Source organism: Myxine glutinosa, chromosome 5 (genome assembly GCF_964187855.1).
Source record: "Myxine glutinosa chromosome 5, kmMyxGlut1.1, whole genome shotgun sequence".
NCBI classification, from domain to species: Eukaryota; Metazoa; Chordata; class Myxini; order Myxiniformes; family Myxinidae; genus Myxine; species Myxine glutinosa.
This window is the reverse complement of record NC_136265.1, coordinates 202,149,213-202,167,375: the sequence shown is the minus strand read 5'-3', so window position 1 is coordinate 202,167,375 and position 18,163 is coordinate 202,149,213. Positions and strand designations below refer to the sequence as shown.

At 50.0% G+C, this 18,163-nt stretch overlaps 1 protein-coding gene across 1 annotated transcript in view; it reads right to left on the bottom strand.

Annotated features, from left to right (window-relative positions):
• RSPH9 (radial spoke head component 9) overlaps positions 1-18,163 on the bottom strand; it is a 98,957-nt gene that overhangs the window by 48,654 nt on the left and 32,140 nt on the right. The window contains exon 7 of the mRNA XM_078777455.1: positions 480-621. Within this exon, the coding sequence (XP_078633581.1) occupies positions 480-621 (142 nt within the window). The remainder of the gene's footprint in view (positions 1-479; positions 622-18,163) is intronic.

Sequence of the window (18,163 nt, the reverse complement as noted above, 5' to 3'; positions counted from 1 at the left end):
CTCTGGGGCGTCAAGATGGCTGTTCAATCCCATTGTTCCCTCTGGGGCGTCAAGATGACTTCACATCCTCCTCATCCCTCATCCGTAGTCAGGTACCCTTTCTCCATGAAGCCTCCCCAAACCCATCCCTTACCTTCCCTTCCAGGTTATTGTGTTTCTCCCCTCTTCCTCAGCCATTCCTTCAATTATTTATTTTCATCCTCTGCGTCACCCCTGGTTTTCCCCGCCTGGTCGTTCAATCCACCACTCATTAGGTTTAAAATTGTACGCAGCTTGTTCACCCCATATGTCTTCCTCCCATCTCCTTTGTTTTTCATTCTTCCACCAAGTCCCTCCAGCCTGATGCTGGAGTGTTTTCCCGCTTTGCACTGTATCTCAGCTGTTCTGTTCCATATTATAGTTCTTCCATGAGCCTCGACTGTTATTTCCACCCAAAAAAGAAATATAATGTATTGCGTGTGCTTATGTGTGCTTCTTGCCTCATCCTCGGCTGCATTGTTCACCACCGGCGGCTGGTACTCATGCGAAGGGTTGCCCTGAAAGCGACCTTGCAAATTTGCTGCACTTTCCAACAGCGACTCCGGAACAGGGGATAACAGGTGCCAATCGACACCGTTTGTGCTGCAAGCACACACAGCAGAAGAGCCTTTTTCACTCAATGTCGTTAAATGTCTGGTACACTTGTCATGCACAATGATTACAGGTATCTTTATTATATGTGGTATGCAATCAGGTCCTGTGTATATTTGCAATGAGATAACTAGCTGAAGTACTCGGTATTTCCTGGGGAAATTACTGGAGTGGAGGAGAGGGGAGGAGGGAGGGGAAGGGGTGGGAAAAGTGAGAGGGGGAGGGGTGAAGGGGCATGGAGAGAAAGGGGAGGGTGAAGGAAAGGGGAAGGGATGAGAGCAGGAGTGAAGGAGGGGGGTGGGAGCCTGGGAGAGGGAGGGGGGGTTGGGTAGGGGAAGCAGAGGAGAGGGGAAGGGAGATGCAAGAGGGAGGGGAGAAATATACTACATATATATTATATATATTAGCCGAAAGCACCCGGCGTTGCCCGGGTTCTTTTTGAATGAATTTACTACTATAATTCAGCTTTTACTCGCGGCCGTAGAAGATTGACTACCATAATTCAGCTCAGCTTTTAATTGCGAAATGGGCCCAGCCTGGCCGATGCGGCCTCGATCGGCCGTGCCACCTGGCCTATAACCTTCCCGGAGCCTGTTCCAACATTTTTGGTTCTTTTTGAATGAATGTACTACTATAATTCAGGTTTTACTCACGGCCGTAGAAGATTGACTGCTATAATTTAGCTCAGCTTTTAATTGCGAAATGGGCCCAGCCCGGCTGAAGCGGCCTCGGCCGGCCTCGGCCGGCCTCGCCACCTAGCCTATAACCTTCCCAGGGCCCATCCCGACATTTTTGCTTCTTTTTGAATGAATTTACTACCATAATTCGGGCTTTTACTCGTGGCCGTAGAAGATTGACTACTATAATTCAGCTCAGCTTTTAATTGCGAAATGGGCCCGGCTGGGCCGAGGTGGGCCTCGACTGGTCTCACCACCTAGCCTAAAACCTTCCCGGGGCCCGTCCCGACATTTTTTGTATTGGAGATTTCCTCCTATCTTTCACCGTTCAGGAGATTAGCTTGCGCAGACAAACAAAAACTTTCTTTTATATATATATATATATATATATAATAATATATAATTATAATAAACAATAATAATAACATAACATATATATATATATATATATATATATATATATATATATATATATATATATATATACATATATATATATATATATATACATATATATATATATATATATACATATATATATATATATATAAACATATATATATACATATATATATATATATATATATATATATATATATATATATATATATATATATATATATATATATATATATATATATATAGATATATATATATATATACACAGTCACGTGAAAAAGTAAGTACACCCCATGTAAAGTTTTGACTTTTTCAACATATTTCAACATACAGCTATTTGATCTTCATTTCAACAATATTGATAGATAAAGGTGATATAATATAACAAATATGATGAAACATTTACATTTTGTAGTCCATTGTATAATTTAAATAAACATAAATGCAAATTTCGCATGTGGAAAAAGTAAGTACACCCTTGGCTCTAATAGGTGGTATTGCCCCCTTTGGCAGAAACAACCTCAAGTAGACGTTTCTTCTAACTGTCTACCAGTCTCTGACATCAACTAGGAGAAATTTTTGCGCACTCCTTCATGCAGAATTCTTTCAGCTGTGCGATGTTTGAGGGGTTTCTTGCATGCACAGCTCGTTTCAAATCCCCCCACAACATCTCGATATCCAAGTCCAATATATGTGTGTGTATATATATATATATATATATATATATATATATATATATATATATAGTTACGGATCCGGGGGACGGCACTCCCGTTAGCAAGGGGGGGTTAATCCCCTTGTCCTGTTAAGCTGGCCGTCCAACCGGTCCTGGTACTTGTAACGCTCTTTTGCGGGGTGGGATTGATCAGGGTTATTGGTCAAGGTGTTATCCCGAATACCTTCACCAATCCCTCCGCAAAACAGGGAAACAAGTACCGCTCGAACCACGGACAAGATGGTATTTGCCGAGCGGTTTAGCAATCCGCGGTTCGAGCCGTTATCAATTGACTAAATCCGATTCCGAGCGTTGGCCAAATCGTGCCACACGTATTCAATCAGGAAACGACTAAAGCGATCGGGGAAGAATGAAATCAAAAGGGGTAAGAAATAACAGACATTTATTAATTATTTACAAAACCAAAGAAACCAAAGGAAGAGACCGAAAGTAATATACAGGACGAAGAAGTAGAAGATACACAGGGCAAGCCTTAAAACTGTCTTAATTATCAACGCCCAGACAGAACAAACACAGACTCACACGAAAGGGGAATAGCAGGCAGGAATCACTGAACAAAGGAGAAGGTCTGTGCAGGTGAGAGGGTAGGCCGGTCCGGGCCGGGGCGCAGCATCGAAGATGGCTCCAGTCCACGCTACGGGCTCGAGGCGAACAGCCAGCCGCCGCTCCATGTATTCGTTTTCACACGCACTGCCAGGCCAATGTCAGTTGATGATTGTATTGTGGTCGCCGTCACGGACCCACTCGCCGGATCACCTCTCTCTCGTGCCTTCTCACCGACTCATACCTTCGCTGTCCAACTCCTTCGGAACCCTCTCACTCAACTTGTACCTTCTCACCGACTCGTACCTTCTCACCGACTCGTTAAGCAGTCCCTTGCAGTCCTTTTATTGCTCGTGGCCGTATCAAGCCGCGGGCTCCGATGGCACGCCTACCGGTTCGCTCACCGCGGTGCTGGTTGGCCGGTAAGGGCTTGTTGACTCCACCTCCGATGACGAGCTGACGTGCCACACCTTGTTCTGGTGGCTCCTCCCCCTTCTTCCTCGGCCCGACCGCATGGCCAATGTCGGCTGGTGGGGAGTTAGAACACCACTCGCACCGCTTTTGAAGGGAAGTTTGGGCCTACTCTTATTTGATTAATGCAACGCAGATTCAACTAGTGGGAACAGATCCTTAACTGAAACACATAATAATGAAAAAACTACGAAGAGGTCCTATGGTTCGCTACGTGTTGTTCATGGACTAACTGGGGTGCGATCTTTAACCAGCCAATTGATGGGGATATTTACAGGGGAAACATTTATAAGGGATACATTTACTAAAATTTACTAGTGAAGGTTCTAAAAACTGTAACAATATATACATATTGTTGTGGTTTTGGAATAAAGGATAATTCCCCCTCGTAGGTAGAAGCACCACAACATGAAGCCTCGCGATAGTTCAGTTATTTCTTAGTGAATGTAAGCGTAGTCCTTTCCTGTGTTTAGTTTTGCGTTGAGCAGGCCTGTCAGTAGGGCGGTTCTTTTGGCGACATGCCACGTGGCAGGCCTGAACAAGTCTGGCGGGGCCGAAGGGAGGTGCTGCAGGAGGGAGTGGCCAGTAAGAACGAGCCGCCAATCAGGGCTCGAGGGGAGTGGCTAACCACGACGACCAGAGGCGGGGTTTGGAACATTCGAGTGAGACTCTGTGGCGGGGCCATAAAACCCTGCTCCGAACCCCCTCCCCCCCCCACCTCGGATCAGATGAGGTCAAGTTGAGTTCTGAGTCAGAGTCGTGTGCACGTCAGTCAGAGCCAGAGAGTATCGTGAGTTCAAGTGCCGAGTTACAGTTCCCTGTGAGACGAGTTCAAGTTCCCTGTGAGAGTGAGTGGAGTTGGGTTGAGCTTGAGCATGCACGAGAACGCGCCGCAGAACGAGTGCATTGAATTGCGGTGATCGAGATTGTACACGAACTTTCCCGAGCCCTGCGCTCTGCGCTGTATTAATCGCGCGCTCGAGAGGACGACCCGTGCCGGGCCACAGACGCGCGATCTCCTCCTGCCTGCCTTCGCCAGCATACGTGCCGTGAACATCCGAGAGCCACGCCGGGTGAGCTGCCCCGGAGCAACCGACGGCAAGGCGTGCTTGGCGTGCAAACTTCTTCTCTTCTTCTCCCCGTGTGCGTGAGTGGGCCCTGTGTCTGGGATTTGTTAGGATCGATTAAGCTTCTGCTCTGTGTCCCCTTTCCTTCATCCTGATCATTGTAAATAATAATAAATTGTGTTATTCCTTTGATTTGACCGTTCTCGTCCCTTCCATCCATTGGCTTCGCATGGTACGAATAGAACCGCTCGAATCGGGTTTCATAAAAGTAACAGCACGAGTCACGTGATACGCATACCGCTCGGGCGTACTCGATTAAGCGTGGCTTGTGCGAGGTTCGGTCCCCACTTTCGTGGCAGCGTGGGTTAACGGTACGTGCGAAATACAGAATAAGGAAGTATTTCCTTATTCTGTGTATGAGGTTAAGGCTTTGTCTTCCATTAAAATGACACTCCATTGCACCAAGTGAAATAGATAGATCCCCTTTCATTCCCATTCCCAAAAACCGCAATTGCCAGCTGTTCCCTCTGCGACTCCATTCGCCACGAGGTAGGCTCGGAGAAGAAGGGCGTGTCTCCACCTCGTCATAGAGGGGAGGAGTGAGCCAGCCCCGAACAACCAACCAAGCACGAGGGGTTTGGTTTGAGAGGGCGGAGGAAGAGCGATCGAGGAGGTTCGCAAAGATTGAGGTGCGGGGCCTATATAACCCGCCGCGGGACGCTCCCCAAGCAGATGAGCTTTTACTGAGATGAAGAGATGAGTTCTGAGTTCTGCAAAGAGACGAGCTTCAGAGAGAAGTGCGCAAGGAGGGAAGAGAAGCGAGAAGGAAGCCTTTAACACAAGTGTGCGAGAGAAGCGTGGGGAAGCCTTGAGAGAAGTGCACGACGTCACCCTGCTCGCTCCCAGCCTGACGAGGCTGGGTTTGCTGTGCGCCCTACAAAGCCTTCCAGCTTGTGGTCCGAGCTGAACCTTCCTCCCGGTCCAGCCAATCGTTCCTGCCTCCATTCCCCATTCGTGTGAGTCCGTCCCTGTTTGTTCTGTCAAGGGTATAAGTTAAGCCTGTTTAGATAAGCTAGTAATTTTCACTGTGTCACCTGCTTTTTCCATGTTCCCTGTATATAACCGTGACTGCTCCTTTTGCTTGTGTGTGTAAATAATAAATCCCGTTACTCTTCTGTACGTCTTCTTCTTCCTCTTTACATTCGGTCGCTTTAGAGTTTTCCATATTGAATATCTGTGGAGCGATCTGGCCAACGTTCGGGGATCGGGTGAATCGGGGAAACTGTACGACCGCGGGGCCTCCGCTCGGCAAACACAACATCTTATCCGCGGGCCGTAACAATTGTTCCATGTTCCCTGTAAATAACGTTGACTGCTCCTTTTGCTTGTGTGTGTAAATAATAAATCCCGTTACTCTTCTGTACGTCTTCTTGTTCCTCTTTACATTCGGTCGCTTTAGAGGTTTCCAAATTGAATATCTGTGGCGCGATCCAGCCAACGTTCGGGGGGATCGGGTGAATCGGGGAAACTGTCCGATACCCTTTTTCACGCTTGCTCCGGAAGTGGCGATTCGGCCTCGCGGACCCGAAGACCCAGGGGGACAAAAAGGGGTTTAACCCCCCCTTTGTAACGGGAACGGGCTTCGGGAGATCCGCAACAATATATATATATTATATTGTTGCGGATATGAGGATTGAGTTTTTTTTTATTGTGTTGTATTGTATAGTAAATGGTTGTGAATTATTGGTTTAGTCTGAGCCCTCCTTGCTCCAGTGTGTATAAAGGTCAAAGGGCGTTCCGGTAGTTAATTCCATAAAGCATACATTGAAGGACACTATAATATCCCTGTTCAGTAGTTTATTTCCTTATTCTGTGTATTAGGTTAAGGCTTTGTCTTCCATTAAAATGACACTCCATTGCACCAAGTGAAATAAGATAGATTCCCTTCATTCTTCATTCCCATTCCCAAAAACCTCCATTTCCCCTTTCGTCATGGCCAAGCCTCAATTTGCCAATTACATCCCCTCCAAAACCACCATTGAACATGTGCTCGGGTCGGGGAAGAAAGGCGTGCCCGCCCGTCGTCATCAAGGGCGGAGCCAGAGGGTCGCGCGACCAACCATGGCCGAGGTGAGCACACCGATGGGCGTGTCCTGAAGGCCGGCGGCTTAATCGCCGGAGGCGTTATAAAAGCGCGCGCGCAAGAGTGGTCAGGAGTTGCGTAAGGAGGTCCATGAGAGGAGTTGCGTAAGGAGGTCCATGAGAGGAGTTGCGTAAGGAGGTCCATGAGAGGAGTTGCGTAAGGAGGTCCATGAGAGAAGTTGCGTAGAGAGGTCCATGACAAAGAGAGGTCCATGACAAGAGTGGCGGCTGCATCCACAGCAGCTTGAGCCACCGAAACTGCATCCACAGCAGCTTGAGCCACCGAAACTGCAGCCACAGCAGCTTGGAACCAGACGGACGGTTTGAGCAGGACCGAAAAGGAACGGCGGCTGCCAAACGCGCCGATCGGGCTGCGGTATCCGTGGACCGGCCTCCCCCCTCCAGCCATCCACCTCCTGCCATTCCTATCATCATCCCCCGTGTAAGTGTGTTCATAGTCTGTCTTTTGTCTTGTCCCTGGGAATAAGTTAAGCCTGTTAGATAAGCTAGTATTTTCACTGTGTCTCTAAAATCTTCTGTATATTATTTTCTTATCTTTCCTTCTTCCTTGGTTATTTTGAGCATGTAAATAGTAGAAATAAATTTAGTAGTATTTCCAACCTTTTGGTTGTCTGCTTCTTCTTCACATCCGTGTCGCCTTAGTTTTTTCCCTATTGAATATCTGTGGCGCGATCCGGCCAACGCTCGGGAATCGGGTTAGTCGGGGTAACTGTACGACCGCGGGGCCATCCGCTCGGCAAACATAACATCTTATCCGCGGGCCGTTAACAATTGGTGTCTGGGAGTGAGATACGAGGCCCGAACCAAATTTTAAAAACATCTACAAAAAATTTGGTCAAAATTTGGAGCGGCCGAAATTTGTTTTGTTTTACAAAACCCGAATTTTGAAATCGCGCCATGGCTGGTCAAGGCGACGGGATGTCGGTGGGGGAGATAGACGGGGTAGAATCGACCCAGGACCTCGGGGAAATGTATGTGGAGGAAAGAGAGGAGGAGAACATTGGCAATGTGGTTGAGGAGGTTTCAGGCGCGCAAAGTGGCGCTCTCGCGCACGAGGTTACGGGCGCGCAAAATGGCGCCTCGCACATGGCTACGGCGCCCGCGACCGTAGCAGCGCCGCCGGTGGATTCGAACCTTTTGTTGCTACAAATCGGGGCCCTTATGGACAAAATGCGGGACGAAGCGAGGGCTAATAGTGAGCGATTAGAGGGCCAAATGGGGGTAATGAGGGACGAAGCGAGGGGTACCGGTGAGCGGCTAGAAGCTAAATTTGAGGGGTTAGACAAGAAATTTGAGGGGTTAGACAAGAAATTTGAGGGGTTAGACAACGGGATAGAAGGGGTGAAACATGGGTTAACGGGGGTGGAAAATAGAATGGCATCCCAGGAGAATCAGATAGAGGGGGTGAAAAATGGGTTAAGGGGGTTAGAACACACAATGGACGACAAATTGCGGGAAGTAGGGGAACAATCCGCCCGGGAAATCAAACGGATGGGGAACCAGATAGAGGAGGTGAAAATCGGGGTAGAAACCAAATTGGATGCTCAGAGGGATGAATTGGGACAGATGAGGGTGGCATCTACAAAAGAGAGGGAGGAGATGAAGGAGGAGATACGACGAGGTGTAAGTGAGGAGGTCTCGGGGGTACGCGAGGAGGTAAAGCGAGGTGAAAGGCGTATGGAGAAAGAGGTGAGGAATAATACGGCAAGGTTACAAGGGGGCATAGAGGACTTAACGCAGGAGGTGGAACAGCTGACGGTGGGACAAAAAGAACTAGTGGAGCAGGTACAAAGGAACACTGCGGTACTAGGAGGGTTAAAAGCGACACAAAACGACATTAAAAATGACTTGATAGTGACACAGAGGCAATGTCAGATGGTACGTGAGGGACTGACAATGAGGTTGGACGAGGTGACAGAGGTAATGGAGATGAAGGACCGGCAAGTGAGGACGCACATAGAAACGGTCAAGGTAGCCTTAGAGGACGAAATTGAGGAGACGTACCGGGAAATAAAAGGGGTGAATAAAAAATTAGAGAAGGTGGAAGAAGGGGTGAGTGAAATTAAGAAGAGACGGACAGAAACTAAGAGAGAAATACAGGAGGAGGTGATGGAATATGTTCAAGGTCGGTGCTCAAATCGTGATGATGTGCTCGCTAACCAAATAAAGAGTTTGCAGGTGGCGAAGGAGGTGCGGAGACGAGGTGCCAAGGTGAGTGGCGATATACGAGGAAATGTAGATGATGTGAGGGGAGCTTCAGTCGGCTTGGAGGTTGATTTGGATCCGGGTGTTCGTGAGAGGCCATTGGTGAAGTGTGCGACAGGTAAGGTGTGCGAAAGAGGAGGTGTGCGAGAATGTCCGACTCTGGGGTGTGTGAGGAAAAAGTGCGCGCCGAGGAGTGTGTGTGCTGTCGAGAGTGAGTCGGTCGTAGCGCGTGTGCGAGGGGGCACATGGAAGCGCGGTGTGGTGAGTGTTACGGAGGAAGTAACGAGAGAGTGTGCACAAGAGGATGCGCGAGAAAGGTGTGTGACGGACAGGTGCATGAGGAAAGAGTGCGCTGTCAAAAGTAAGGGAGGATGCACACCTGTGGTGAGTGTTACAGAGGATGTAACGAAAGAGTGTACACCTGTGGTGAGTGTTACGGAGGAAGTAATGGGAGAGTGTGCGCAAGAGTGTGCGCGAGAAAGGTGTGTAACGGACAGGTGCAGGAGGAAAGAGTGCGCTGTCGAGAGTAAGGGTGAGTGCGCTGTCAAGAGTGGTGGTGAAAGTAGTGAGAGTGACACGGAGCATGAGTTGGTTGTGACAGGTGAGAGAGGATGTACACCTGGAATGGAAGGATGCACACCTGGAATGGTAGAGCGTGTGTGGGAATGCACACTTGAGTTGGTAGTGAGGCACGTGGTTGGGTGTGCGAGTGAGAGCACACCTGTGATTGTCACAGAGGAGGTGACTGAGAAGGGGGCGCGAAGAGGTGTGTTGGTGAGCTGTGCGAACGACGAGTGTGTGCAAAGGTGTGCGGTGGTCAGGTGTGTGACCAAGTCTGTGAGCGAAAGAACGAGTGCAATGACGAAGTATGCAGGGTGTACGGGCGGCGTTGGAGCACCGAGCTCGGTGAGGGTGAAAGGGGTAGCGTATGCGTGTGAGCATGCAGGTGAAGCATCGACGGTAACTGGGTTAGCGGTTAGAACGACATTTAGCCGAATCGGGCCCTCGGTGCGCGCCGAGCAGCTTCGCGTGCCGCGAGGACCAGCGGGGATCTGAACCACGGCGGTTTCGAAAGGACCGCCGTGTGGGATCCACGCCGGGCCGCGCTTTGAACGGCCGCGTCCGTGCTCCACTAGGCGGAGCGGGCAGCCCGATAGGAAGGGTCGTCATGGCGATCCCTTTTTGTTGAGGCGTTCCGGCAGGTCGAGATCGGGCCATTGGATGGCTCCGTGCCGAGGTGGTGCGTGGGATCTCGGCCCGGGTAAACACCAGTCCCTGCACCGAATGCCGGACGTATCCAGCCGCCGGCACCAAAGAACCTGCATTCATTGCTCGGCTGTACGAAGCCGAGCTTTAGAAGTGAATTGGCGCACCGAGAGGCACTAGTGAGTAGATGTGTGACGAGAATAGTGTTTTGGCCCCGAAATTAGAAAAAGCAAAATTTGATGATTGGCAGTAAGGGTTGGCAGATGATGGGTAGTGATTGGCAAATTTTTGATTTGTTGAAATTTGGTGAGCAAAATTTATAGTGAGAAATACCCGATGTGGTGGGATGGCAACTCTGCCATCTCTCACATGCGGGGGCAAAGGAGCACTAGTCTTATGGGGTTTGGCAGTGAAAACTAGCCCGGGAGGGTTAGGATATAATGATAGGGATCTAGAGAAGATGACAATAGGTAACGTTAAGATTATGTAGTGACAAGGATACCTGTAGTGGGGACGCAGGTAGGTTAATTTGGATGATAATGACGTGGTATGTGCTTAGTTTAAAGGGAAGACGGGGAGCACTAAGTTAGCAGGGCAACAGGTAGTTTAGATGATGCCGTGTGAGTGTTGGAAGTGTATTCAGAAGTGTATTGTGAAAAGTGTATGAGGAACAGCTGTGATTGCACAGGTGTGCAACTGAACAGGTGTATGGAGCAGTGTTTGAGTGAGTGATGGTGATGAGTATTGTGCTGACCAAATGGTCCAGGAAGGAAGGAAGGTGCAGGTGGCACCAGGTAAGATTGCACAGGTGTGCAACAACAGGTGAATGGAGAATGGTAGTGTGGAATACGTGGAGTGTGGAATACCTGGAGTGTGGAATATATGGAGTATTGGAATGGATGGTCGTGGAGTGAGTATGGTGGAAACTATGGAGTGGAGTGGATGGTGCGAAGGTGTGAATGGGGGAAGGATGGACCCCCATCACGAATACCCGGGGAGGGTAGTGTAAGTGTTAGGTAGCGGGTACAGGTAAATTGTGGTTGGATATTGGCATCTGTGGTGCGGGTGAAAGAATGGTATTTGGATGGGTGCATTAGTGTTGTGGAAATGGCTGGGCGTGTAGCCTGTTAGTGTGTGTGGTTGGTTTGGGCACTCCACCACTGTGAGGATGTCGGCCAGGTGAGGCCACAGGTGGGCTCTGGGAGCCGGTAGAGTTGTTGTGGATGGGGCCCGAGGATCCGGAGGACGGACCTGCGTAGCCCAGTGCCAGAGGGCACCAAGGGGTTACAGAGCCAGGAGGGGCCTTCTCCAGTTAGTTAGGTTAGGGTGAGGAGCTAGGTAAGCTCGGGTGGCAACTGCAGTGGTGGAGGTGTGCAGGTGGGTAGACCTGCTGGGAGAGCTACACGTCCCAGTCCTGAAATTGTGCAAAGGCACAGGGAGATGAATCGGGGGAGTGAGACCCCAAATTGAGAAGCACCACAGTTTGGTCAATGGGAATTGGTTCTTAAAACCCATAGAGTAAGTTGGCCAATGGCTTGGCAGGGAAAGACCCCGGGTAGTGTAAAGTGTGTTAAGGTCATTTAGAGGATAGTTAGGATTGAAGTCTCCTCGCACCATCTACATCCACTCACCTGAGGTGACGTAACTCCACACCATGCCAGGTTGTTTTTGTTATTTTTATGATGCAAATGTTTTGGATTGTGAGACGCATCATGACGTGGGTGTGACATTGTGCTTTGTGTTCCATCTCTTCCTCCTTATGAGGATTGATGATGAATTGGGTGATGGCAAATTTTGGTTAGAGGGATTGTGAAGACGAATTTGGTGTAGGGGAAATATGGGGAAGACGTGACAGTAGTGACGAATTTGTAAATGTGTAGATTTTGTAAATATGGGGTAAGGGCAAGGGTAGAGTAGGTGACAGGGGGGGTGATGTACGGTAGGGACGAGCTTTCTCACTTCGCTCTCCGTACGCACTTCGCCTTGCATTGCCTTGATTGATGTGTACCCTTGTGACCTTACCCCTCGCTCATCTGTCTGTCCCCCCTTTTGTCTCCCACATGAGGACCTGTGCGCCACTGGGCGCCGAGGGGAGCGTGCGTGAGTCCGCCATTGTGCGCCCGGAACTCCCAGAACCAGCTGTCTGCATCGATGCACCACATTATAGACCACATGTCTGTGGCCGAGCACCACTTATGGACCCCATGGGTTGGGGCATGGCCCCTCTGCTGGAACCGGCCATGAAGGCCTGAAATCTTGCTGGCGGACCTTGGCCACAGGGCACCGATGCCCCACAGGTGAACCACACTAGTCGGCCCCTGTGGGCCATAAATTAAATAAAAATGGACACGTTGGGTGCATTTCATTTTATGTTCAAATAGGCCGCAAGTAAGAAAATGAAAGAAAATGACAACATCTGGAAGAAAGCAAATAGCCAGCAGAGGGAGCCGAAGAGCAAGAGACCACCTGCAGGGTTAGGGGTTGTTGTTTTTATTTTTATTGATGAACAGAGATGACTGTGCACCGATTGGTGCTTGAGGGTGTGTTGGTGCATTTTGGGTGCTTCCATGGTGCGTCGATGCAGAGCAGACTGTCTCCCCCCCAGAAAGAACAATCACAGGTCCTGGGTTGCATTTTGTAAATAAAAGTAACGTCATTGTAAATAATGCTCCCCACCGTCAATGTATAGTTTGAAGACCATTCCGCAATTCGGTTAGCTGTGGGCGTGAGTCTGTTAGGTAGGGTGCAATGGAGCAGCGGGACATATTTATTTATGTTTTAAGACCGTCGCACTCAGGGTCCGGTTAAATGTAGAGGGAACTACACCTACATGTCACACTAAATTAAAGTTATAGGCCCGGGACGTGCCTAAAAGGAGGAGGGTGCAGTGTTGCGGATATGAGGATTGAGTTTTTTTGATTGTGTTGTATTGTATAGTAAATGGTTGTGAATTATTGGTTTAGTCTGAGCCCTCCTTGCTCCAGTGTGTATAAAGGTCAAAGGGCGTTCCGGTAGTTAATTCCATAAAGTATACATTGAAGGACACTATAATATCCCTGTTCAGTAGTTTATTTCCTTATTCTGTGTATTAGGTTAAGGCTTTGTCTGCCATTAAAATGACACTCCATTGCACCAAGTGAAATAAGATAGATTCCCTTCATTCTTCATTCCCATTCCCAAAAACCTCCATTTCCCCTTTCGTCATGGCCAAGCCTCAATTTGCCAATTACATCCCCTCCAAAACCACCATTGAACATGTGCTCGGGTCGGGGAAGAAAGGCGTGCCTGCCCGTCGTCATCAAGGGCGGAGCCAGAGGGTCGCGCGACCAACCATGGCCGAGGTGAGCACACCGATGGGCGTGTCCTGAAGGCCGGTGGCTTAATCGCCGGAGGCGTTATAAAAGCGCGCGCGCAAGAGTGGTCAGGAGTTGCGTAAGGAGGTCCATGAGAGGAGTTGCATAAGGAGGTCCATGAGAGGAGTTGCATAGAGAGGTCCATGACAAAGAGAGGTCCATGACAAGAGTGGCGGCTGCATCCACAGCAGCTTGAGCCACCGAAACTGCATCCACAGCAGCTTGAGCCACCGAAACTGCAGCCACAGCAGCTTGGAACCAGACGGACGGTTTGAGCAGGACCGAAAAGGAACGGCGGCTGCCAAATGCGCCGATCGGGCTGCGGTATCCGTGGACCGGCCTCCCCCCTCCAGCCATCCACCTCCTGCCATTCCTATCATCATCCTCCGTGTAAGTGTGTTCGTAGTCTGTCTTTTGTCTTGTCCCTGGGAATAAGTTAAGCCTGTTAGATAAGTTAGTATTTTCACTGTGTCTTTAAAATCTTCTGTATATTATTTTCTTATCTTTCCTTCTTCCTTGGTTATTTTGAGCATGTAAATAGTAGAAATAAATTTAGTAGTATTTCCAACCTTTTGGTTGTCTGCTTCTTCTTCACATCCGTGTCGCCTTAGTCTTTTCCCTATTGAATATCTGTGGCGCGATCCGGCCAACGCTCGGGAATCGGGTTAGTCGGGGTAACTGTACGACCGCGGGGCCATCCGCTCGGCAAACATAACATCTTATCCGCGGGCCGTAACAATATATATGTGTATATATATATATATATATATATATACACAGAGGACAGAGGAGGCATATTTATTTATTTATTTATATATATATATATATATATATATATATATATATATATATATTGTGAGAAACCACCGGTGAAACCACCTGTTCTCACCCAGATTTGGTGCCCCGCCCACCACGTGACGTGACCTCCTTTGAGCCTCACGCGATTGGTGGAGGGTCAGAGAGCGCGGTCGCCATCTTATGCGACGCACACGGCTCGAAGGCTCCGAGTGGGAAATATCATAAAAAGGGTTTTCCTTGAAGCCTCCGGACAGCCGAGTTGGGCTGGTCGAATACCGTTCTGTATTTTACGAGCGAGTAACTCCAGAAGAGAACGAGTGATTCCCGGCTTCGTGTTGGAGCTACTGGCCGACCGTTCCTGGCGGCCTTGTGCGGTATTCCATCCTGGGATCCTCCGAGTCCCGGAGCCCGTCGATTGGAGCCGCGAGTGATCTTACCTGCGTCCTGTTGGAGCGTCTGTTGCCGACAGTTCCTGCCGGCTTGTGCAGCATATTCCTTTTTGTTACCTTTCATGGTTTTTGTGATCGAGCCAATAAATAATCGTGCCTTACCCCTAGAAGGCCGATGAAAACACAATTGTGTTTATTGCGTCTCTTTTGGTTCACTACGTGGATTACTTGAAGCCCGGACATTTACGTCCGTATTCCGTGCTGGGATACATTCCACCGACGGGATCGCGACAAATGGGTTGCTCGTCCTAGGATCATTCAAGTAAGAGCCATTCGATTGAGACGGGAATTCTGCAGTGGACGACATCTTCTGGCATCTGTTCATCGCCTTCTCACCAGCGGACGCCGTCTTGGAGGAACTTTCTCGCCGTAGGACGCTGTCTTGGGCAGAGAAGTGAATAGCTTCGGATCCCTCCAAACAACCGACAAAGAATAAGCGAATAGCCTCGGATCCCTCCAAACAACCGAAAAAAAAAAAAAAAAAAACGTGAGTATTTGTACGTGGTATTTTTCTCATTGGCAATTTGATGTGCGGGTGATATTGCGTAGTTGTGTCGTATTTCCCCAACAGAGCGTTGTGTTTGAGCGTTGTGTTTGAGGTTGTGTTTTGTGCCTGGTCGTATGATAACTCGTAGCCAAGCTATGTCGACCAGGGAAGTGAGAGTTCAACCTGATCATGTTGACAGTCACGTGGGTGGCGAGGTGAGCGACGCAAGCAGCCTTGACCCGGTCACTCAACCCGAGATGTTAGGAAGCGATCCCATCATGACTAAATGCATGCGTTCGCCCTTCTGGACCGGGCTGACTCCGGTTCAACAACTTGACATGTATAACAGGGAGAATGACAGGGCAGAGGCAGAGCGTGCGGCAGCAGCAGAGAGAGAGCGTGCAGCAGCAGAGAGAGAGCATGCGGCAGCAGAGACAGCAGCAGAGAGAGAGCGTGCAGCAGCAGAGGGAGAGCGTGCGGCAGCAGAGAGAGAGCATGCGGCAGCAGAGAGAGAGCGTGCGGCAGCAGCAGAGGGAGAGCGTGCGGCAGCAGCGAGAGAGCATGCGGCAGCAGAGAGAGAGCGTGCGGCGGCAGCAGAGAGAGAGCATGCGGCAGCAGAAGCTGAACGCGTCAGAGAGCATGAGTTGCGAATGTTGACTGAACGACTGCGGGCAGAGGGGTCTGCTGCAAGAGTCCCGGAAACTGTTCATGTTCGTTTGCCGGACTGGACGGGAGACACGAAGCCAGAAGCGTATCTGGAGATGGCGGAGAAGTTGTTGGCTGCCGGTGGCATTGATGAGAGCTTGTGGGTCGGCCATCTTGTGAGCCATCTATCTGAGAAGGCGAGGGAGGTATATGCGAGGATGGCAACTGAGGACGCAAACAAATACAGGGCATTGAAGGCCGAGATTTTGAATGCCTATGCGGTGTCCGCATGTATTTATAGGAGAAATTTTTTCAGCTGGACTCGTGAGTCCAGTCAAACCTATGAGGAACATTCGCGGGCCTTGTTGGAACAGCTGCAGAGATGGTTCAAGGGGAGCAAGGTTGAGTTACCTCAAGCGGTTGCGGAACTCCTGGTGCGTTACCGTATCGATCAACAGCTTCCGCCTGACTTAGCATTGTTTCTTGTCGACAAAGACACTGTTTCCTTGGCAGACTGCGTCAACCTTATTGATAAACATGTTTTGGCGTGCAAAATGCTGCAAGTCACGCAGTCGCGTCGTAAGACGGAGGAGTCTGCGATCAAGACCGCCCCCCGTCTGCCCGGCGGCTGGATCGAGGGGAGGGGTTCTCCGATGCCCTCCACTGGTGGCGGTCGCGAGCCGCAGACCAGGGCAGGGCCCTGGTGCAATTTCTGCAAACGCGTGGGGCACGGTGAAAACCGCTGCTTCTCTAATCCCGCTAGTCCGGCCTACCGAGGCAACCCTCCTGTTAAGTCGGAGGGAGATCAGTGGAGCTCATCCGCCGGGCCCTCGCACACGACGGTGGCATCGGTGACCGAGGTCACTGCCACCGAGGCTAATTCCATTCATCCACTGTACCAGGATTATTCAGGGACAGCCTTAGTGGGTGGCCCTGATTCGAGGCTGAAGTTTGAGGCCCAATACCTTCGGGATACTGGGGCGACACGGTGTGTTCTCCGGGCGGGGGTAGTTCCGGCCTCTCAGATGCGTTATACCGGCGAGTATACCCTCCTTCGGGGCATTGACCGGGTTCTTGGCCGGTATCCCCTTGCCCTCCTCGAGGTCCGGAGTGACATTTTTAAGGGTCCAGTGACCTGTGTGGTGGTACCCTACTACCCGATACCCGGGGTCTCCTTGCTGATTGGCAATGATGCCATGGCCAGGGAGGAGTCATTGACTCTGACCTGTGGGGGGGTCACTAGATCCCAGAGTAAACAGGCGGAGAGAGTGGCGGAGTCAGACATATCTTCACTCTGGCCCGAGGAGCCTAGCGCCTCGACTCCAGTTCCCGACGGTGACGTTGCGTCAGCTGAAGTCCACCCGAGCCTCCCGTCAAGCCACCCTCAGGTGCCGTGCTCCTCAGGGACCGCTCCCGCCATGGCGCGATTCAGCAGGAACGCTAATGCTAAGGTATATGTGGGAAACCTGGGCAATGGAGCAGCGAAAGCCGAGCTAGGGAGGGTCTTCGAACATTACGGACCACTCCGCAACGTATGGGTTGCTCGAAACCCACCTGGATTTGCAGTGGTTGAGTTTGAAGAGCCACGAGATGCTGAAGATTCGGTCAGAGCCCTTGATGGAAGGTTAATTTGCGGATCGCGTGTGTGCGTCGAGATGTCGAATGGCATGTCGCGGCGGCCTCGTTTCAGACGCCCTTTGGTCCGCAGGCCTTTCGACCCGAACGATCGATGTTACCAGTGCGGTGAAAGGGGTCATTACGCATATGACTGTTGTTCTCGACACCGGAGGAGTACCCGCCGCTCTAGGTCTCGGCCCGTTTCCTTCCTGTCAACGCTTCCCCCCACTTGAGTTTGGCCCCCTTGCCTCTCTATTGTGCTTTGTGTGAAGTGTAACTCTTGTAGGGTAGATATTAATGTGGTGTATGGTGTTAAAATTTGTGTGTGAAAAAAAAAACAACCAAACTGGTTCATTGTTAACCTGTTAATGCCTGTTAATTGCCTGTGCGTTAATACTTGCGTTATTGTTGCGCTATTGCGTTGCGTTGTATTGTTGCGTTGTTGCGTTATTGTTGTTAATAAGTGTTAATAATTGTTAATTGCGTTAATTGCCTGTTAGCGATTACCGCCATCATCTTGCCATGTGATTTGCACCTACTACAAATACTGGTTTTAAAAACGCCGTCTATTCGACGGGGTTTTTACTTAGGGGGGGAGGACTGTGAGAAACCACCGGTGAAACCACCTGTTCTCACCCAGATTTGGTGCCCCGCCCACCACGTGACGTGACCTCCTTTGAGCCTCACGCGATTGGTGGAGGGTCAGAGAGCGCGGTC